We start from the raw sequence: 23,994 nt of genomic DNA, 5'->3' as shown, positions 1-23,994 counted from the left end.
TATTTAGTTGGGAGCTGTAGTGTAACTTCAAGCTCAGGAGGAAGCTCTTCTTCTCTGTGGGACTGAGGGCAGACTAGACGCTACACTGACTCGCACAGCATCTAGTGTGTATAGTTGGTATTACAACACAGTCTGGGACGCGGCTAGTTTGTTAGCATGCTCATTTCAGTAGATATCTCTGAAATACAATAGATGGTGGTCTTGGTCATGACATCATCACTGTGGCTCCTTCACATACTATTGATGGTTAGTTCAGTTTTTTAAATTATTTTAAACTAAAATTGTTACACATTGCACCTTTTTTAAGGGGCAAAAAGTTTGAATGGCTGAAGTTGTGGTGACAGCTACAAGGTAATATGCTCTACAAAAAGCCTCTGTACTGACAGAGGCCACCGTGATGGACCTTTAGCTAATTTGCGTAATAAGCTTGAACTCGGCTGCTTTGTTGAGTGCAAAGGGGTCAGAACCCGCAAATTGCCACACATGGCTCTAATTTCATTTATTATTAAAATGAAAATAATGATCAGAGCATTGAGAAGTGAAAATGTGAACATCAGCACGATCTTATACTGACACAACAAACCAGGCAAGTACTGAGGTGTTTAATAAATAACAGCATGAACAACACAACAACAATAACAACAACATTAAAAGCTTGAATTCATTTTGTATATATACACATACCGTATATATTTCCATATTTGACTGTATAAACCATAAATATGACATGCAGTCCTCATAACTTAAAACAACCAGGACTTCTCGGACTGAGGTAGGGTCAGGGGCCAAGAGGTTGGATAGATGAAGCTGTTGTGTGTGTGCGTGTGTGTGTGTGTGTGTGTGTGTTTGTGTGTGTATGTTTGGAGGTGGGGGGGGGGGAGAATTACAGTATTGGCAATAAAGCTGCAGTGGCTGTTTGGGAGAAATGTGTGTGCTTGGTTCATAGTTCAGTGGTCAGGAGTCGTCCTCCTCAGTCAGTGCCCCAGTCGTCCTGCCCAAGACTTCCGACTGAGAACACACACACATGCGGCGTTGATTCGGATGAAACGCCAGGCTGTCCGTTCCTTGAAGATGGTGAGGGCGCTTACGAATATGTGTGTGTTGGTGCAGTAGGAGTTCCAGTGGCGACTATCGATGCCGAGACAGCCTGAGTTGCCAGATTTGGAACCCTGTTTGCCACCCCGTCCACCCGGCCTTCCCCCGTTTGCGTTCCCGGAGCCTCTGTGCGTGGGGTATCGGCAGGTGGTCTCATAGAAGAACTGCTTCTTCACCACATTGTTGATTGTAACGTTGGGCAGCACTGTCACCTCATTCCCAGCTATGTCTGTGGCTCGTGTCAGGTTGCCCACCCAGTTATTTATGCTGTCACATACTGAGTACTCTCCTCGGTGCATGGTGTGCGATCCTGCTCTACGCCTTACCCTCACCCCCCTCACCCCTTCAATGTCATAGCTCTCACCTTCAAGGGCATCATGTGATGGAGGCACCTCGCTGAAGACAACACGGGGCGAGGAGCGGTAACGTCTCTTGGAGAAGAGCTTTGGGTCCACCACTGGGATGGAGGGGTCAGGAGGGGAATCCGATGTAGAGCGCATGACGACGGGGCTCCTATCCTGGACGTGTGAAGCTGCCCGATGGTGCTTCTTGGTCCTGTGGTGGTGGCTGGTCCTGTGATGCTCCTGTGAGGAAAAGTGGTCCCCCGTTGCTGTCTGCTGCTGTCCTGCTCTATGATTGGCTGCCGTCTGCTGTCCTGCTTTGTGGTTGGCTGCCCCGGCGCTCCGGGCCAATCCACCTCCCATGTTCAGTACAGCCTGGACGCCGATCAGGAGGAGCAGGACCAGTGGTGACGACCTCATGGGCACACGTCCTGAGGTGAACACGGGTTTAAAAAAAAAAAAAAAAAAGGGAAGAAAGTTCAGATATAAAGAAATAGACGTGTACATGACTTGTTCTGGCTCTGAAAACGTGAGATGGGGATTTATCGTTACTTAACGAAGCATAGCCACAGTTCAGGCAGAGCACTGAAGTCATGCTTGCTGTGGCCAAGTGGCATCGGCTTTTATTTGCTCTGCACTTTACAATGATTGGCTCATTCCCCGCTGTGTAGCAGGTAATGTCCGATTATTTTCATGCAGGTGTGCAGTGCAGAAATTATAACCTGACACTGTTACTGACACTGTTACTCTGCTGATTGCTGCTTCCTTTACGACGAAGCCTCCTCCAGTGTGTTATTTCGTTTGGTTATTACATCATTATATAATTATTATTATGTTATTATATTATTATATGATGTGTTTAATAAGTGGCCATTTCCTCTCGCAGCAGAATCCTTGTCAATGCTCAGATTCATTGGGATCTCCTTCAAACAGCAGAGCCTTTTTCCCACCAAATCTAACTGTATAACTATTTGCTATAAAGTATCAGTTTCTTGCTGCAAGTGCCTCAGGCTGAAATAACTTTTAAAAGCAAACTAAATGATTTATTATTTTCACTATTCATAGATTTGCTTATAATCGGAGCTAGATGCAGCCCTAGCATAAATACAATATAATGGAGCAGAATTACTGTTGTCCAGATTTAGTTAAGCTGTTTTTCTGTCAGTTAATTGCTCTGTTTTCTCCATTTTCACCATCACGGGAACATCTCTGGTCCCAGAACATAAATGTGTGTTGTTTTGTGTGTTGCTGTGGTGAGTGTTTTTTTTGCGAACCTGTGGAATGTGTCCAGTTGAAGTGGGAGCCCCTGTGGACTCTAGAGCCAGACTCCAGTGCAGGCCGGGCCCCTCATGCCTGCCATCTGGACCCCCTGAACCAGAGCTCTGTAACACACACACATACAGAACAAACATGTACCTTAAACATATGGACCCACAATTCACCTTCTCATGTATGTCCCGTATTTTACTGAAGCAAATTACTGTTTCAAATAACAAACAAATGTGTACGCCTTTATCATTCAAGACTAAAGTTAACCTCACAGACAGGAAACATTTCAGTTTTTCAGAAACTTCAATGAATTCTTCATGCCTCATCTACATAAGGTGAACTGGGTATTTCTGTCATTCCCATAAATTTGGCTCATTGCACATTGGATTACACAAGACAAAGCTTTATATTCAAAAAAAAAAAATAGTAAAAAGGACAACAGAAGATGTAAAAAAAGAACTAATTTTCCGTATCATTTTGAAGGGCATCCACTTTCTTATCTTTCAGAATGACGTATGGTTTCCACATGCTAAACTAGTAAGTACAAGTCCATGTAAATTGCCAACAGAGATGTCAGTCCTGAGGCCCGGTGAACATGTTTAGCAGTGCAGATGAGATTATTTACAGAGCACTGATAAACTCATCTCTCTTCTCCTGACCTCCAGTGCTCTCACAGACATACACAATTTACCACTATCTCACCTTATCTCATGCAAAGTACACACACACACTCACCATGTTTAACTCTTAGAGCTTAGGCTCGCGTACATTGGAATGTGCGGCATTTCACACCTCATTAGATGTTACACACACACACACACATATATATATATATATATATATACACTGAACATAAAGCACTCCAACATGCATCATTAATAGGGGATGTGATGGGAGCCTATGCACACACAAACTCTGTCACACATGCAAACAGTGTCTTTCTGGATATGCATGCCAACATGTGCATGTAAGAATGCATATAAGGTTGTTTTTATGAATAGTTTGCATGCTTAGATGCCGTGATGTGTATGAATACACACAAACCTTTTCACACAAACACTCAGAGGGTCACTGAGGTGAGTTGAAACTGGCGTGTCAGTATTTTTGACTTATCTGCAGTGTTCTGTAAAATCCGTCCTGCCGGTGCAGTGTTGGAATACTACAAAGTCTTGTTGTAAATGCTTTGCCCCAACATGTTTCATTTTACTACCTTGTCGGCCTTCTGGCTGGATATGAAAAAAAGTTTAATAATTGATTAGTCATGGTAGTCTTCATGGTAATCTTTCCAAAAATGAAACTTTAGATTAGATTAGATTAACTTTATTAATCCCACAACTGGGAAATGAAATGAAACTTTATCTGGTTTTTATTCAATCTGTTGTGGCGCAGAGGTTCCTGCAGATAATAAGAGCTTGCTTTGAGATCCTCCCTGTGTAGCACATAATAACCTGAAGAGGTCAGTGTTGCCTGCTCACACCAGAATTCAAAGACAACGTCAAGCAGCTGAGACATATCAAAATGTCACTGGCCCTGTTCCCATTAGAAAATAACAACTCAGCTGCATGAGAGAAGTTCAACATCTTAAATCATTTTTCAGGTATTTTCCCACAAGCTCAGATTGTCCGAGAGTTTTTTTTAAAATCTTAGAATTATACGTGGCTGTCTACAAGACATGAGGGAAAACAAGTATAGAAATGTTTGCATGCATGATGATACTGTATTTAGTACAATTTATTTATTATTTAGTACAACTAGTACTTAACTTGAATATTTATATTAAATGCTAATTTATACTTTTTTTCCCCACTACATTTCAAATGGAAAAATGTACTACCTCGTGTTTACATGATAACTGTAGTTACTGGTGAAAGTTTTTAGGACAGGACTCAACTTTTGTTGTGCTGTGATATGTGTGTGCAATTGGTATTTTACTAATGTTTTAATAATTGTAAGGTTGTAAAAATCATATGACAAGCTTTTAAATATAATGCATTACTGTACATTAAATGACCCAAAAGCACTTAAAGTAGCTATGTTCAAAAGCTACATTAAATGCTGCATATGTGAATGTATCACTAATAATAACCCAATATCATCTGTGACTCTAAAAGTGGCCATTGTACTGTGCATAATTAGTATTTTTAACTATTTACAGATAAATCTTATGCACTTTTACTTAAGTAAAATTAAAAAATATAGAACTTTAACATGTATAATGAAACATGTAATGAAATAATTTATATTGTGGTATTGCTACTTTTACTTAAACAAAAGTTCTTCGGTCACTGTCACAGGGTCAGTTTGCATTGCAGCTGTGAAACAGTCAAGTAATGTTAGGTAATGGAAAGAGCTATCGTTTGAGGCTGACCTAGCAGTTATATCTTTTGGCTTCAATAAACTAAATCACACACACACACACACACACACACACACACACACACACACACACACACTCACTCACTCACACATATGGAGCTAGTCCAAACAGGCAGCGAGCTGATTGATCCAGGCTGACGGGCAGCTCACTATTTACATGGCCCAGGGTGAGCCGGGAGGATCCTAATGTTAAAAATATGTGGCTTGTGTTTAATGCCAGTGGAGCCAGCGTAAACACTGCAGCGCAGGAGCACAAGGGTCAGAGCGGTTTAGAGAGCACCTCTGACTTATTGGATTACTTCAGCACTCGATCAGAATGTGTGGCTATCCCTCTGACCCTCACACATATACTGTATGCAACGCAGAATACCAAATACACGCATCCACCATACATGTACATGAGTTATTGAGGTGCTCCTACGGTTGAACGGGGTTTGGATTTGCTCACAAAACTGTGTGTTTGTTTTATGGTTTTGCGGAAACGAAATCGCACGCAGAGCCTGTGTACTAGCTGCAGCAGGAAGATAGATAATTCAGCCACATTCGCAGGGTGTTGACTGGGCCTGGAGTAAAAAGCTCAAATGGTCCGATGGATTTTACACACTAACGTACATCCTATATCAAACTGTGACGATCCATATGGTACTGATAAAACAGGAAGTCTCAAAGTGGTGTGTGAGGCTCCCTGCGCTTTGACTTGCACAGGACAGTGAGCTGCTTTCCTCTTTAGTATCCAGGCAAAAAAAATCAAGAGCACACAAACACACACGGGAGATGCCTTGAAGAATAGTCTGTAGGAGACAGTCCTGCTCACATGTGCCTGCCAAATAATGACAAAGGTATTCCAAATCCATTTAAGCAAATACCACAGAAATGACATGACACTGTATGGTTCACATTTCCAGACACTCAACATACTGTCTTAATACAAACCGGTATAAACAAAGAAGTTGTTCGATATCCTTTTATGATTCGTGCTTTGCATAGTTTGCACCAAGGAGGTTGTTTATGAGAACAGACTTTGTAAAACAGCCTCAAGGCTTATTGTAACATCTCCTGCTTTAAGGAGGTTCCCTTTCTCACAATGGCCTGACTCCCCAGTTTTACCGAACTGTAAATCAAGACCATTTCTTCTGAGTCATCCATCACTTTCCAATGCTCACGATGGCATGGGCGTTCAAGGCACCACATGGCACCACCTGGTTTAACAGGATTGCCAAAGTCGATGAAAGTATGTGGAAAGTAGACATACGTCACGCAGCTGCTGGGTTGTGACCTGGAAAACCAGAGAGTAATTACTTAGCCCAATGCGGTGGAGCCCAGCCACACAGTTACTGGTAAAGACTATGCAGTGTTAGCCAGTGACACGTTTTTATTTAGTTTGCCAGTGCACAAGTTGCCAAATTACTGCATGTGGTTACAGTACAGCTACATGTGTTGACTGTGATACAAAGACAACAAGACAGATATGCCAAATCATGAGCAGTTTAGTAGAGCATTGCCTGCCACCAATCCAAGGTTAGTTTACAGTTAGCAAGGGGTTCTTCCAATCTGTGTGATGCATTAGTCATTAGTTACAAGTCCTTGTTAAAAGATGTGCAGGAGCAGCGTGTCAGCAGTTCCTTCAAACAAACACACACCTCTCTCTCAGCGTGATGACAACAGCATCAGATTATGAGGGGGTGAGAAAGAGAGGCTGACAGCAGCAGAGATAGAGAGAGGAAGGGAGAAAAGAGACAGAGAGGGGGATGCAGAGAGAAACAGAGAAAGGTAAACAGTTTTTCTGTGTCTCTCATCAACTTAGTGTAGTGCAGTTCCTCCTGCTGTCATCCACTGGAAATAATTATCAAGAGGGATGACCGCCAGGTCAACTTGCTCTCTTTCACTTTACACATCCAAATGTTTGAAGAGTTATTTCCTCTAATGCTCATTAATCAATGAATGCAAGGATTTAAAAAGATTGCACCTTGTGGACCAAATAAGTTTTACTTTAGGGAAGGTTTCATTCGAAGCGAAACGGGGTTGAAACAAAGTTCACATGGGAATCAGATGTCTCTTCACTTTACGGAGCCAGACTCATAACTGTAATGCTTCCATTTCTCCTACGTTCCCTGTTTCATTGACAACTGTAATCAGAGCTTGTCATTCATAGAGGGACAATTTGCTTGTCACAGTTTAGACAAGCTGCCATGTGAAACTGATGCAACATCCCAGACATCGCCATGACTCGAGTTCTTGTCACGCAAAATGATGTCATGCAGAGTCTGTTAAAAGCACAATTAAGTTACGCTCTCCAAACGTTCTTGAGAGGCTGTCAGCTGGCTATTCTTGGGAACGCTTTAAAAGTCTGGTGTATGAGATACACAGCGCAGGTCACACAGTCAGAAAAATGCAATACCATAAAATAACCTCAGAAAATGCATGTTTTTCATAAGCCAGAAAATTTGTAAAAAACAATGAAATACTGCAGTGATTATAATTCTGATTATAATTTAATTTGATGTGACACAACGGCCAGGTCCATTTACACAGATATCTTTGATCTATAAATGATGAATGTTGAAATGGCATTTAATATAAATTAAATTATTTGTTAATAGCTATTACACTGTATATACCAGCTTGACATTCACTGTTCACGATGGCTTAGAAACACAAGTCATTCTGTAGTTTTTGTACTCATTTGTAATTTGTAGACAATTGTAAAAAATCTAAATCAAATGCCATTGCATTGAAGTCAAATTGGAACAATATGTTTGATTAGTAACAACTAAGTCATTGATACTTCTTCAACTTAAACTCACATGATTGAGTCTCTTTTGGCATGGTACAACTGAGTGTGACTTTAACTAAGAAAGGTAAAAGTTCCCCTCCAGACATGTTTTAAACTATGTAAAAAACACTCTGCTACGATAAATATTTAGTTTAACATGATTTCCCTCATTAAAAACACAAACTCTGAAAAGGGGCTGGATGCACATCTTCGCTTACTTCCTCACCGCTGCTTGAGCTAGGTTTACCGGTGAAAGAGCAGTGCGTATCAAGTCGGTTAGCGCAGAGAAAACATGGGAGAGACTCACGCATGTGAGCCTCAGTCAGACCCAGACACAGATGAAAAGTCTGATCTGCACCAAAATTGGCAACTAGCAGAAATATCAGATCTACTCCTGGGAGTAAAGGAATGACATTTGATGCTGAACTCGCAACGTTTCTTCTAGACTGGCAAGTAAACAGCTGTTAATGCTAACATTGGCAATTGCAAAACTTACAAATTGCAAACATGTGATTATCATCGCAGGGTGTCTTATAGACCAATTGTTTTATATAAGTACACATTTGACAGTTGTAATGTGAGTAGCAGAGATGAAAGAGATCAGTTTCTGCTCCGGCCTTTCCCCCTCATCTTCATGTTTAAAAGTCATTTGCTGTGAGAACCAAGGCACCTGTTGTACATCAGTGATACTTCAAACAGTAAACTCTGCTGCTCTGGCCTCAGGACACAGGAAGAGAGAGACAGGCAGCGTCAAACTGACAGGCACACACAACCTGTTAAAGCACTTGACTCCGCAGTGCGATGACAAATGATGCAAGATAAGCAGAACAAAAGAACATTTACTGTACAAAGTGTTATAGTATGGACTGACCAACTGCTGCAATATGGAGAAAAGAACATGATGTGCAGCTCTTGACATCAGCTTGTATAAGCATGAAGGGTTTACAGGGTGCAGCAATAAAATGTGCTTGGCGTGTACAACACACAGATATATGTATTTCCAACTTTCAAATATATTTCTCTCAAAACGTAACTGACCTTCAACTTATCTTTTTGATACTGGCAGGCACACAGAGGCAGGTACTTCACTTCACACAACCACTGAATCTTTTATAGCTCATTAACACACTGCCAACAAAATCTCTGAAATATATGGAGTCTTAAGTTTTACAACCAACTATTTCAGACACATTTATTTCTAATAAAAATATAAATGAACATGGTGCCATGCGGTGAGAGCGGAGATATCGATGTGTATTTGTGCTGCCTTGCTTGTTTTGATTAGCAAGTGCACATTATATGTATGGCCGGCGCCTGTAAGGTTTAATACATGTATCACCATTTTACACAGGTGTTTCTCTTCATCAGCTGTGGTGAAATAAAAGCTTGTGTATCTTCCCAGAGTATCTTGAGAATATCACGGAAACAGGGAGGCAAGGTGTGGAAACTAAAAGGAAGGCACTTTGGCAACGAGCCAGTGTCTTCATCCAGCTGTTTCGTGCCTTTCTCTGTCTCTGTTTCTCTGTGCGTCTGTCAGTCTGTCTCTCATTTAGCCAGGTTCTTCCTTTCTGCTCTTGGATTCTGTCCGTCTATTCTCTCATGGTTAAAAGCCAGAGTTAACTTCCTTGATACATCGCTGTTTCTGTGTCTAACATCGATAACGGATTTCAACACTGTGCAAGTACGTGTGTGCAGGTGCAGAGCACTGCTCTATCGTTTCCTTGTGTTTGGGGTTAAATTACACAAAGATTTATTGATCAAATCCATAGACCCTCTCCCTGGACATCTGATCTCTCCCATTCTTTTCCAACTTGGCTGTCGCAAACCAAGACTGTGCTTATGTGTTTGCTTTTGGTGTTGTGGGATACAAATAATTGGCTACTGTTTCAGAGGCGAGAGAGTAAAGGGATTTCTCTAAAGACATGCCAAACACACAGACAATACGATTTCAATTAGCATCCCCAGTGGAAGGAGTTTATCTTGGAAATAGTATAATTATTTAATTTTTACTCTTTTACCAATTCTCTCTCTTGAATTCAACTCTCTTTACCAAACGTTCCAAGACAAGTAGATTTCAAAGTAGAGTCAAGAAGGGAAAAGTGTGTTGGTTTAGTTTAGCTGACAGTAAATACCTACTAATTCAATCTGTCATTGCACCTACCTGTCAGATAGGTGCAATGACACATGAATGTGACTTTTAAGTCACCATACAGTTAGAATGACTTCCTTTCTATTAGATGTAGCAAGTCTCAAAGCTACTTCAACATTGACAAGGCTCCTATTCCCATCCAAGATACAGAAACACAGTTCCATCAACCTTAGAGCCCTGACAGGCGTGTACTGTATCTCCCTGGCTTGAAGATGATCTTTTTAATCTGCTTTTCAACTGGGGTTTCACACATCTTCAGCGATGCATACTCTCACATGTGGTGAAACTTTCAAGTCAGCTCCTGGCACAGTATATGTCCGAGTCACTTTTGATTAGCTAGGGCGGCCTCGAGACGAAGCAGAGACATGTCTATAATGTAACCTCAGCCTTTTGTCTACTGTCGCACATTGTCCTACAGTAAGTCGAACAATAATGCATCATAATAGAAAGATTGGATCCTTGTGGCATTTATGAAAGGAATCCAAAATAAACAACATTTTAGCAGACATTCAGTCCAGTAGTAATTACATTTGGAAGAAAGAGATGAGTAGCAAATAGAAACTGTAAAGTGAAACAATGCAGCTCTTTGTACACCAAGGAATTTCTTTTTTTCTAATAATGTGGTTTCTAGCACTTTCCCAGGAAAAAAAAAAAAAAAACTGCCTACTTTGTTGAAATATGTGAAGTGTTTTTGGGGTTGTTCATGAACAGGTGAGTTATATGTTATAGTTACATTTAGAAAAGCATTACATTTTATTTATTAAAAAGCCACTATGATAAGTGAGCACATTCCTCTAGCAATGCAAATGTGATGTGCTTGGATTTATATCACAAACTAAGAACTGTCATCCATTAATGAAACTAAAGGTGTACTCACATTGTATTACTACCTTCCTAGCAGTAGACTGCTACATTTCAGAGACTCAAACAGTGTTTTTGTTACAAACGTGGCCGCTGCATCTGCATGTTGATATAACGCCAAGAGAATATTTTATTTGTGTGGTCTTGATATGAGGCCAATTTCTTATTGAGCAGTTCTGGAAATTCAGAAACGTATTTCATCATCTTTCAGTGGTTGAGAGTGACCGGCTGTACCCACAAAGGTGAATGCAGCTTAGTTCAACAGTTCAACACATTTATTTCTGACACAACTAACGGTCATACTTTAATTCTACTTTCACTGCTTAAAAAGTCCTCACAGACCATTCATTTCAGTGGTGTGGTGTTGTTTGTCCTTATAATGAACTCTTGGCTGCTGCCTTGGACCCCAGCAGAACTCCAGGCATGAGGCTCCTTTGGCAATGAGGCAAAGCCACAGCCAGAGCACCATGGCTCTGTTAGTGGAAGGCCTTCTCCCCCTCTATCTCCCTCCCCAACCGGGCCCATCCCCAGTCAACCCACTCTCTCCCTGCCCTGGACCAGCAGATGTGGGAGGCCAGTCCTCCAGGCCTTGAAGGCAGGATGAACACAATGATTAACATGTTTTCCAGACCCCTAGTTTTTATGACCTTGACATTCAACAATCTTCTCATGACAAGTGGTTAATCTTTTGGCATGGCTGTGGTAATAACTCCCCCCTTCCTGGTGAGAATCGAAGCTCCCACAGTGGAGCAGTGAGAGGAGGAGGGCCAGAGGCAGGAATGCCTGTCTGGCCACAGAGAGAGATGAAGACAGAGGGATGGAGAGCAAGAAGTCAGAGATATCAAGGGATGGGGAGAGGCAACAAGCAATGGAGGGTGGGGCACAGATGGGCAATGAGATGTCTTGGGAATTTCATAAATAAAGGAGTATGTGATAGAAAGAAACATAGCAAGGAGGGACAAGGTTGCAGGGGGTCAGAAATGTAGACAAAGAAGAGTTCAAGGACGCAGAAGGAGGGAGGAATAAGGGGAGTTGCAAAGAGTTGAGGAGTGAGGGACAAAAGGAGTCTTTCCTCCCAGTGGCTATAACAGAGCTCAGAGCTGTTGGAGCTCATATTGCTTATTTACTCTCAGGGCATCAACCGGAGCAGAGCTTGAAAATCTTCTATGCCGTCCAAGCAGACGCTTCCTCATGTTGATACTATTGCGCTGACACTGATCACGTGAAATAAGTCTCAGTCGTGTTTCTGATAAAAATCACTGACTAATGTGAACGTGAGTCATTCAGCCTGACACCCTGAGTTTGATTTGACTCAACTTCTGTCGATCTGTTATCTGTGCTTTGAATGCGTCTTCCACGGCTTGTAGCCTCTATGAAATCATGCATATCGATTTGCACGTGACTCTTCTGCTGCGTGACATTGTAAGCAAAACAGTGGAGGAGTGATCACGAATGAATCACACAGGTAAATTTGCATTCAGAGGCGTAAACAGGCAGTGCTCACTCAGTCACCCAAGTTTTGCATTACGCCCCACTAGTGCTGCGCTCTCGTCTGATGCCATGAGCATGGGTGTGGGCCCGTAGACTGGGCATATCTTGCGTCAGACATTTGGATATGCATGTATGATACGCTCCTACTTGGATTCTGTAATTGAATACACCACACAGTAAGCATAAAAATATTCCCTTCTTGAGGCATGTTATGAGAATAAGCTAAATATAGCATAAAAGTGAGGACAGTATTTGGCTGTTACAGTAAAATGAAAGCGCTCTAAGAAGAAAGTTTGCATTGAGTTTTGCCTTCCACTTTAAATTGGTGCAACATGGATTTGATTTGATAAACTTAATTAAATTTTCTCTCAGCCCCGTGGTTTGGGGCGAAGGGTCAACCAACCAGCGCGGCACCTTTGAAGCGTGTAGGGATTAAATATCTCGCTCCAGAACACTGAAGCAAAATACGTAACTTGAATGATGACATCCTGCTGCCATGTGGCCTTAAAGAGCCATCATACTTAACTGACAACCTCTTCACAGTAACCTCAAATCCTAATTTAGCAACATGGCTGGATGGATGGCAAGTAGGTCCAGACTGAAATATCTCAGCAACTGTTGGACGGACTGCCATGAAATTTTCTGCAGACATTCATAGTCCCCAGAGGATGAATCCTACTGACTTTGGTGATCCCCTTTTCCTCTAGGACCACCAGCAGGTCAAATTTTTCTCTTTTTCTGAAATACCTTAACATCTTCAAGATGCTGATGTTGAGATATATGGCCATGCATCTCATCCATAAAGCAACATCATACAAGAGTATAGGTCAAAACCTAGTGTATGGCTGGACTGTATTTGGTCAGTGATTGAGGACATATTTGAAAACTGTTGTGGAACTGCTGTAAAGAGCCCATGTCATCGTGTTGTATATTCTGTCTAGTGTCAGCCTGATTCACCCCTTTATCTTCTATCTATCTTTACACGGCCTATTAAGACTACATGTTAACCAGCAGGCACTTCCTTGTCGCTAGGTGTTTCTTTGAAAAAAATTCACTTAAGAGGTCTGAAAAGTCACTAAATTAGGTGATAAATGTGCAAAGTTGGCAACGCTGCTAGTTCACACCAATTCATTCTGAAAGAGCAGAGGCCAGTGGGGAAACTCCATCACTCAGCCAGCCAACCAATGGTGTAACGTCATGACTCAGTCACATGGCATTCGGCTGGCCAGTGGTGTAGCTTGATCACTCACTCAGTCAGTCTCGGACATTCATGTTAATAGGGCTGGCCCCACTGTTGCGGTTCAGCTAATAATTTTGCAAGTAATCATGTCATTTTTGAAATACCTGCAAAAATATTGACATTGTCTCAGCTGTACTTTGTATTTAGTGCTCACTCGCATTCTAAAATTTGCTAATAAAATACCATGATTGTCAAGATTATCGATGCATGGACATCATACCAGTTTAAAATCAGCATGTTAGTATTGTTATGTTGCGCATGTTAGCATTCTGGGATTAGCATTTAGCTTCAAGGACTGCTGTTCCAGGTCCAGCCTGAAAAAGCTTCTATTATATATATAGTCTTGTTTTTTATACATCAAAAATGAAAAGTAAAGGATTCATATTTCACATCATTCAACTTAGTAATCAACATTTTAGAACTACAGTAAAACCTTACTCGTACCACTTTAAGTATTTGGCTTTGTTCTCTTTTTGAATCAGAACAATCCACTTAGCTGGATGGTTACAGATGGCCCTGTCAGAACTGTACTCAATCCTCTGAGAGTGTAAAAAAATTTATGTTGTCGTCACTTCCAACCTTTGTTTGATTACTGTCTCACCCTTCTCACTAAAGACTTGACCCGGCCATTTTCTGTTCTGTGTGGTCTCCACATCGTTCTGTCATCTCTCTCTCTCTCTCTCTCTCTGCTTCTGTGTCTCTCTGCCTCCCTATCTCCCTCTGCTCCCTCCTTCTCTCCCTCTAGCTGATGTCAACCACCTGTTTGCGTGGGACCTCCCAGGCCCATCCTCTGTCTGTTAGCAACATGCCATGTCCAGTGTGTGAGCAGAGCTCTGGTGAAAGAGATAAAGTAGCTACTTTTCCAGACGGTCTGCATGTGTGTTCATGTGTGTATGTGACCTGCAGCGGGGGTTTAGATAAATTTATATTTACTATGGACCTTGATGCATGGATTTAACAGAGAATCCAGCCGAGAGAAATGGCTTCCTACAGCGTCATCCTCCCTAATACTCCCCATGACACAACATAAATCCACAAGTTTTAGCTAAAAACAAAACTTGATGACATGATGATAAAAAAAGGATAGTTTGAAGGCAGATGTGGTAGTTTTTGAGATCCTGTTTGGCTAAAACAACTATAAGAACAAAGACGCCTTATTAATTCCTGCTTATTGTGGTGATTGGCCAGTGGCTCACCCTCCTGCTTATTGTGTATTCCCAAATCAGCATAATCCAAATAAGTGCATAATAAGTGTCTTCACTTGTATCCTTGGGGCTAAGGCGTGTGTGTGTTTGATGCGTATCCAACACAAACACACATGTATATCCACATGTACACACATGCGCATTGCTAATACACATGTACAGACCACATTCCTCCAGTGCTGGTTTGGTTTATGGTTCTATTTCTTCTCTTTACTGTCTTTGTTTGAGTAAACTTGATCTTTCCATCTTGATCTTATGCCAGAATTTGTGAGAGCAGATTATTGTATGACTAAGAAAAACATATTTATCGCAAAGTGTCCGACAGCAAATGCTAATTTTGTCTTTTTGAGTTTTTGGTGTGAATTTCAATATTTGATCAAGTATTCTTGCTCTGTTGAGGGCAACAAGGGAGAGGTTCATGTCCAGGCAAGCTATAGGCACCCTACCAATTGGGATAAAGGGGAAGGAAAGCGAGAGTGAGACAGTGTCATCACATCAATCCAAATGTACACACACACACACACATGAAAAGGGGTTGCGGTGAAACAATTCAAAACACCCGGCGTGCACTAAGTCAACAGATTAAGACCACAACACTGTTATTCTAGCAACAAGAACAGCTCCGGTAATTTGGTGATTTATCAGCTACTGTGTCTTTGGGCTGCATGCACATGCAAGGCAGGTCATAGCTAAAAATCATAGAGGCATTTAATGTGGAATGAGCAGGCATGTCTGCACATTTAGTTGTCATTTTTTGAAGCATATACAGTGCACACACGCACATGTGCACAGCCATAGAAACTGAAACACGTAGACACAGGCAAACATAACCCCTTTGATGGAGCACCTGCCGAAATCAGATCTTCAACTGTCAAACACAAAGGCTGACTTGCATTAACAGTCCTGGATTCAGTTTTCTATGTATGGAGAAGTCTAAACACAGGAGTGTATTATTCTTTGAACAGGATCTGAAAAACAGGTCCATATGGGAAGAAGGTGCTGGGACAAAAGAATCCTGTTCATGTCTGACAACTATTCTGTCCAAATCCAGCAAGTTACAAATGTCAAACATCGTTAGGTGTGATTTCTAATGAATAAATTTTCTCCCGAACATTGTGAGAAGTTGTTTGTAATGGAAACGTCAACAAGAAATGACCTCCAGATCTCCATCTTCCTCCACAAACACAGACGTAACCCTGGGCCTGAACTATGACCTTTTACCTCTCCCACTGAATCCAGACAGAACAGAGCTGGTTCACTTTACACCAGATGTTCCCACCCCATTCTGTGCATTGACCTGTGCCAGACTGCAGCTCTAGCGACCCAAAATATAACCAAAGCAGGGCCTTGGTTTATGTTTGGACCCATGAATTATTATCTCCTCATTTTTCCCTGACAGGGAAGCTTTGTTCTAGATGTTCAAACCTATTTCTCTCAGAAACATACAGAGATGTTTTTCTTTTGCTTAATCGTATGTTTTGTTCTCTTAAGGTAACTTAAGGTAACTTTTATATAATCTAAGTGAAGGTTAGACTGAAGTTGTTTTAGAAATACATGTGCTGTCATGCACATTTAAAGTGTAATATGATAGAAGATAACACAAAATAAAACTTGGCTTTGGAATTTGAGAAGATGCTCTCTGTTCAACAAGCTCATTCTCACACAGCTTTTCACACAGTCATATATTTCGACAAATATGTGACTTAGAATTCTTGACTGACACGTCACTTTTGGCTACAGCAGGATACAAACACACAATCCACTATCCAAAAGACCATGCAATGCAGTGGTTTAACATGCAACAATAGTGTCTTCAACAAGTTTAAATGAGATACAGTACCGCCTGCATGACAGTTAATGTACCTGCAATTGCAGAACCCTGATCGGGTCTGCAGGTAACACAAATATCGCAGTCATCAACTGAGAACAGGTGTTTACATAAAAACTATCCTTAACTAATGGGATTATTAACCACTGTGTCTAACCGGCAGATCGCTCCAGTTCATTAGTCTGCCTCAAGCTTTTGTGGTCGGATAAGAAATCTTGTATTGTGGGGAGATCAGGCATTATCGTTCTGTGAACAAACGCTGAATCATTTTGTGTTGCCAGCTGGCACTGTCCCAGATCTTCTAATATTTTAGTAGCACTCATGTAAAGCTACGTGTGGTGATAAGGTATCTGTACCAAAGTAACAATTTTTTACTTTTGTTTGGCCTGGAACAAATGTGCAGAGCAGTGTAGTATTGTTGGGCACTTTCTCTTCTATACTTTTGTGTTGATGTGTTTCTTGATTTTTAATATGACTTCAAGCAACCCTGTCTACTAGAAATTCTATGCAACTAATTTCCAGCAGCAAATGCATTTTGAAGGGAATGTAATTATTTTTTGCTTTATTTATGGTTATGTTTTAAACACTCACAGCACTCAGTGACTTCAGACACGCGTTTATTTATATCTGACTAAAACCACAATCTTTCACTAACCTCAACCAAAGTGCTTTTGTTGCCTAAACCTAACCACAGACGGGACCCTGGGTGTGAACGGTCTCTGGTGTGACAGTTTTGTACGCCTGCTATCCGCCCCAGCTACCTCCTGGAGACTCAGCTGTTAATAAGTGTCATGCTTCATTCATTCAAATTACCTCTGAACATAATCCAGCTAGTCATTGCGTTGCCACGACAGCATTGTGGGAATGCTGTTTAGTAGTGCTGTATATGTACATAATCTTTAGGAGACAGGGTTGCTCTATGCTTTAGGGGTTAGCGCGGTTGGTATTAGGCCCTCGGGTTAAAGAGCCACTGTTAAATTCACGGTCCAGGTGTGCTGTCGCAGCCTGTCCCTGCCCAGGTGTCCCATAACAACACTCTACAGTCTAGACAGCTCATATCATTCCATCCTTTATGTGTTTAAGGGGCGGAGCTTCTTCCTGTCATAATCTGAATGAGTGCATTTTCACAGATTTGCATGCCGCTTGAGATGGCGTCATTACGTCACGTCGCCACACAGGAGAGCGCCGAACAAAATGGCCGCTCACTCCAAATGCATCTTGCGTTGCACTGTTATTGGTTATTACACGTAGACAAGATCCTGAGATACAAAGGAATGAGTAAGGAACAAATCTATCAACCACTGTCTAGTTTACCAGTTAAGTAACAGCATCCAGTCAGGCTGATTTAGCTAATAATAATATTATATTGATAAAAACATCACTGTTAATGTGCTCTCAATGTAATATCTCTTTTTTAAAAGTATGCTATCCAGCTTCATGAATGAATGGAGCATTTCTGGTAAACCTCAGTAGCTACATTGTACGTTGGTAGAGACGATGATCTACTTTACTCCACAGGGTCAACTGACACAATACAGGCTTAACTTCATGACTTGTTTTGACCCAGTCTTACTGTTATTTCTTATGGTACCAATGGGTTATTTACCCAAACTAAAATATGATTATTTTGTGCCATGTGTTTGACAAAACAAGCTCAAGCTTTACCCTAAAATTGTCACAAATATATTGTAAGTTGCACAAAATGATGAACGTATCAAAGTCAAAGCTGCAAAGGATAGTAACCTGCAAGTTTAACAAGTGCTACTAGAGTAGATTGTAACAATCATTCTATAATTTTGTTTGGGTAGATATCTTGGTGGAAATATACTGTATATGTAATATATTTATATATAATATTTTCTTGGGTGACTTTCAACTTTCAACCCATGGATATAAGGAAATATTAACTCAGTATTATGTCGTTGCTATAAACTAACGCATTCTTAGTAAACATTTAACTATTTCAATATTCGTTCCACAGCAGCTACTCATAATTTGCTCACCTTATTGTGAAGTGTTACCCTTTATCTCTTCCCCTTCTCTCTCTATCTTTCGCTCTCTCTCTCACACACAGACACACACATGCACACACAAATACACTGGTGCTAACATAGGGAAAGCTGTAATTCAGCTTCAAAGGGAAACCTGAGAGGGTCATGAATAATCACAGACATCTTTGTCTGCGGGGGAAAACAGCACTGCCCTCTCTACACATACACACAGTAGTTTATATGGCTTACGCTGTTTTTAGCAATGCCACTGCACTTAGGTTTGAAGAATATAAGTATGAGCATTTCAAATTCAACCCATAAGCAGTGACAGATTACCATTCCTTTCTGCAGTCAAAATAATGCATTGCTGATAAAACTGAACAAAACAAGAAGCTGTATCACAAATGCCCGTTTAGTTTGCAAGTATCTGGATCATTCCACATGGCTTACAGACAGGTGAGGCAGAAGGGCAGCCAAGATACATTATAAACAGAGAGATTCCAAGGTAGATTACATGGGGCAGCAGTTAAAAGTTAGTAGTGGTGATGGCTGAAAAAGGACTGTACTGTTCCATATCCACATCTAAAAATAACCAACTTTGACATGTGGAAATTGTTTAAAGCTGGCAAGCTGATGTTGGCAAGTGTGAGATACGGGGTAGATCTATTATGTCCACTGGTAGATATACTGTATATTTGCTGTGGTTTGCCATTCATGGCTGTTTAGTTGTTTTGGTGTTGTAGGCTGCTGTCCGGGTTGCCAGTCAGTGGCACAACAGTTGAGTGACAATGAAATCTTTTGATTGGCTTTATGCTAGAATGTTCTCCAGCTATGCAGACGGCCCAATAGTATGCGTAAAGCCAGTAGTAGTGATGGAAAATATAATTTTCTCTTTTTGGGTTATGATTTTCCCCATAAACAGGACACAGGTTATCTAATTTGTAAAGCTCATACAGGCAACATAAATATGTGCATTTTAATTTCAGTTGGACTGTAAGTGAATGTCCTCTGAGTTGTCCTGTGTTAACCACACAGACAAAGTACACTATCTGTTGAGATGTCATGTGATAGAGATATACTGCTGCAGCCCTCTCTGTCCACTTCCTCTGTGGACCAACAGAGAGGTGATGAAAACACTGCGCGCTCCCCTCCGGCACACACTGGCAGCAAAATTCAAGCTCGTAAACAATTTAAAAAATTTCTTTTTGTACAGACCGGTGTACCTTTCTCTTTAGAGAGTTTTACTCACTGGACTATGCGCCGAGTTCTGATTCCGTTTGACACAGCACGATGCTGGAGACACAAGACGATGTAGAGATATGTGCATGTGACAAAAATATAAGCTGACATGTCTGTACCATTTGGGAATTTTATAAACCCTGCAACAAAACCTTTTTTTTTTTTTTTCTTTTTTTACATCTGCTACACATTCAAATTACATCAAAATAACAGGTATAATGAAATAACTGCACCCACAGGACACATTTGAAACCTTTAGTGTGTAATGTTTGTTTGTGTGTGTAAATGCTGGTCCATGGTGACATTCCTCCCCTGTCAAAGCCCGAAAGGAATTCCCTGGTAGGAGTGGCAGGCATGAGGTCTGTGTTTAGCACACACGCTTGCATACACACACACAATTACAAACAAATTAAAATATAAGAATATTAATGGATAATCAGCTGCACACCCATACGCTCCACCCAAACATGAGGATAACCTCAGCAACATACTTCATGTTGGACATCGGAGCTCATCAGAATCTACAAGTCCTTTGAGGGTTGTGTAACATGATCGGAGAGAAAGACAGATAGAAAAAGAGGGAGAGAGAGACAGATAGAAAAAAAGGGAGAGAGAGAAAGAAGGTAACCTGATGTCCCAGGAGCTTTCTGAACAGTGAACTGGCTCCCATTGAAGTTTGGAGAACCCCCCCTTTTTTTTTTTTTCTAATCCTCACCTCTATTCTCTCTTTCTCTCTACATCCTCTCCTCTTCCATTCCCTCTCTCCATCTGCACATACCTGGAAAACTACTGTAGTGTATCTGACTGAAACTGTTTACAGAACAGAGCAACACAAACTTCACATTCATCACTCAACTGAACTTTTCTTAGTAACTCCTGTGTGTTTTTCTCCCCCCTCCAACAGAGGACTAAATGACTGCTGCTGAGCTCAATCTCAATTCAGAGGCTCCACTTTCACTTATTGACAGGTATGAAGAAAACTTTAGAGTACATTTTCTGAGAGAAACTCTTCTCTTCTTTTCTCTCTTCTTCTCTGCTTCTCCGTCCTGTTTGCACACACATACACACACACACACACACATACACACTCCACACATTCACACCATATTTAATTGAGTTTTTTAAACGAACAAGGTAGGTAGGACTCACCACCCTGTTAATGCTCCTTCTCTTCCCTCCCCAGTGAGTGAAAACTTCCAGGTGAACTCTGTTATATTCCACCTCACTCTCTCTCCAGGCCGGGGGGCAGACTTATCCCAAACTCCAAATCCCGCTCCTGCTTTTAAAGCTGTGAATACAGGTCTCGGGCCATCCACTTCTGTCTGTCTCCCTCCCACACTCTTTGGGAAGTGGATTGCTCTAAAAGTTTAGTAAGTTCCAAAGCTGCTCCCTCCCTCCTGTGTGGCTCACTGCAGGTCCTAGTGCCTCCCCTTTCCACGTGCTTCCGTAAAAAAAAAAAAAAAAAAAAAAAAAAGCACAGCTGCTCATAATTTACACCTAGCTGCTGTTATTCATTCTCTCTTTCCATTCACTGTTTCATTCATGTTTGCCTTTTTTTTTTTTGTGTGTGTGTGTGTGTGTGTCTGTCTGTCTGTCTGTGTGTGTGTGTGTGTGTGTGTGTGTGTGCAATACCAGTGGAAACAAACTTTCACTGGGGGATGATTCAACTTCTTTTCATTTGAGATTTGACGTCACCTAATAGTGAGGTCAGGCTTTGCCCTGTGCAATGAAAGCTTCCCAAAATTGTCATTGTTATTCCACACCTGAGTCATTGCTGGCTTGGCACAGATCCCCTTGGATATGGAGTTGGAGGCGCAATGTGCTTCACAACTCACCGACCATTTCAGAGACGGTGTACTCTGCCATTTTCTATAAACTGATACCGTAAATCTGCGCATGCTTTTGCAGTTCAAACGTAGAGAAAATGTGTACAGTCCAATGAGATTCATGGAGTTACAAGAATAGAAGTTTGATGGTCTGTTGCAACCAGGAATTTATCTCTGCTACTTGTCCCTGGCAAATGGACAGAAAATGGGAAATAGAGCAACAAGAAGAGTCAAACTATGCAACTATGATATCCCCCTCACCCTGGTAGATATTAGCCACACCCTGCATTCAACAGGGCCTCCAGGCTCCAGTGTCACAACAGTCCCTTTCTGACATTTCTGCCCCTCTCTTGTTTATGCATCCTTATTTTCCCGTCTCTCCCGTCTTACCTTCTCACCCTCTTTCTGGTTCTATGTGTTTGTCTCTTTCACGGCTTCTCTCTGACCTGAGCCGTATCGTTGTCAGAGCCCCTGGCGCTGAGCAGACAGACATCCCACCCCTCTGCTTCGACAGACAGAGAGGGGGGGGAAAAAAAAGACAGAGAAAAATGAGAGAAAGGAAGGATTGTGTGTCACTGTCATCCTTTTTCTCCTCCTCTTGGGAAAATGGAATTCCTTTACTTTTAGCTGAAACGCTGGTGCTGTCTCTGTTAATGAATAAACTTTACTGGGTGCAAATGGGGCTTGGAAGAAATAACACAGGTGAGAAAACTTGAGAGGGCTCTCAAGAATTTTGACCCCTCACTGATGAGTTCAAACCCAAAGCGGGCATTACCCTGAAGTTGTCGTGGCTCTTTCGGTGGCTCTGTGTGTGACATTTTCTGGTGTGTGTGCGTGTGTGTACACGCTTGTGTCACTGTCAAAACTGCCTTGGCCCTTGTTATCAAGCCTGAGTTTGAAAGGGGAAACCCCAGATGGTGAACTTTGACCCTGCACCCCACGGGGTTGGTTAAGGGTGAGAAACGCTGAGGAGGGGTGAGCACTTTGAGAGCTGGGAGGGTGGAGAGGAGGTTAAGAGTGCACCGATATCCTCATATGTCAGGCATTCTGATGCTGGGAGTGCTTTGGAGGATCTGTGTGCATGTTTGACCTTGTTTTAGGCCTAGACTTGAATGCAGGTGATTTTAATACTGCATTGTTGATCAAGTTTCTTAACCTTAGGTAATTTGTCTAAGTTTGTATCCAGGGTGAAGAGCTGAAAGTTGCTGAATCTTTATATATGTAGTTGAACTCTCTGGTGATTCAGTCATTTCTGTGATTTCTAACATGTATCAACTGTTCAATCATGACATGAAAATATGTTGTGCCTTTCTGGTTATTTAAAAAAAAAAAAAAAAAAAAGAAAAGTATCCCACCGCTCCATGGACATGATACAAGGCTGTTTGTGGTTGCATCAGGGTTTGGTGTGGTAAAAATGTGCTGTTAATCATTGTTACAGTGCACATGTGTGTGTCATAATAACTGGGATGAGTCACAATCCAGCCCTAATGTGTGGTCTTCAATTTGCAGCTCTATAAATTCCAGTAAATGCCTGCAAAGACTTCAAGTCTTGTCATGACACTACCACTCAGTGCGTAATTATCGCAATTGCATTCTGTACGATGCAATATCATCTTCTTCATGTTCACAGGTCCAAACAATATGTTAAATCCCCTCTGGTTTGCAACCAGCCATAATGCACCAGTGCCGCACAATAATAGCATAAAATCCACATTCAAATCCAAATATCCCCACTGCTTCCTTCCAAGCACTTAACACCAGGCTATAATCCCTAGCCACGCTCAATATGCATCTCAGTGATATCTGAAGGAAGCGGTTGGACAGGTTTCTCCCTGGCACAAAGATGCTGTTCAGGGACACACAAGCCTGCAGAAACAGACAGACACACACACACACACACACACACGCACGCTCATGTCGAAGTACAGATCTCCATTCATCTCAATCATTCCAAGAATGATGTCATACTTCACTGTACTTGTGCGTCATGTGTCTGTGTTTATTTGGATCCTCCATTATCCAGATGACAGGCTGTGTAGAAGTATCAAGTCAAAGAATACAGAATACAAAACAAAAGGCAATGCAAATAGTGTTGTTTCATGTGCCAAGGTTTTGATACAGACAGTGACAAATTAAAGAAAAAACCCACATAAAGTGTTTTAGTAATGTGGCCACCACATGTCACCAGAACATCAATTCTACAAGTCTCTGAACTCTACTGGAGGGATCAACACCGTTCTTCCAAAAGCTATTCCCTCATTTGGTGTTTTGATGATGCCGTCTAAAACGTCGGTCCAAAATCTCTCAACT

The 23,994-nt window shown here is 41.5% G+C and overlaps 1 protein-coding gene across 1 annotated transcript; it reads right to left on the bottom strand.

Annotated features, from left to right (window-relative positions):
* Positions 1-588: 588 nt before the first annotated feature.
* On the bottom strand, positions 589-21,274 carry ngfa (nerve growth factor a (beta polypeptide)). Its single transcript, XM_056384267.1, has 3 exons — positions 21,008-21,274; positions 2,711-2,818; positions 589-1,867 (listed from the first exon to the last, which is right to left on the bottom strand). Exon 3 carries the CDS (start codon positions 1,854-1,856, stop codon positions 975-977), a length of 882 nt encoding a protein of 293 aa, XP_056240242.1. The 5' UTR covers positions 1,857-1,867; positions 2,711-2,818; positions 21,008-21,274; the 3' UTR covers positions 589-974.
* Positions 21,275-23,994: the final 2,720 nt, after the last annotated feature.

The sequence above is a fragment of the Seriola aureovittata genome, chromosome 9 (genome assembly GCF_021018895.1).
Source record: "Seriola aureovittata isolate HTS-2021-v1 ecotype China chromosome 9, ASM2101889v1, whole genome shotgun sequence".
NCBI lineage: Eukaryota > Metazoa > Chordata > Actinopteri > Carangiformes > Carangidae > Seriola > Seriola aureovittata.
The sequence above is the reverse complement of the archived record's forward strand: the minus strand, read 5'-3'. Positions and strand labels throughout refer to the sequence as shown.

Coding starts and splice junctions, on each gene's coding strand:
- ngfa (XM_056384267.1), bottom strand. CDS start 1,856: ATGAGGTCGTCACCACTGGTCCTGCTCCTCCTGATCGGCGTCCAGGCT.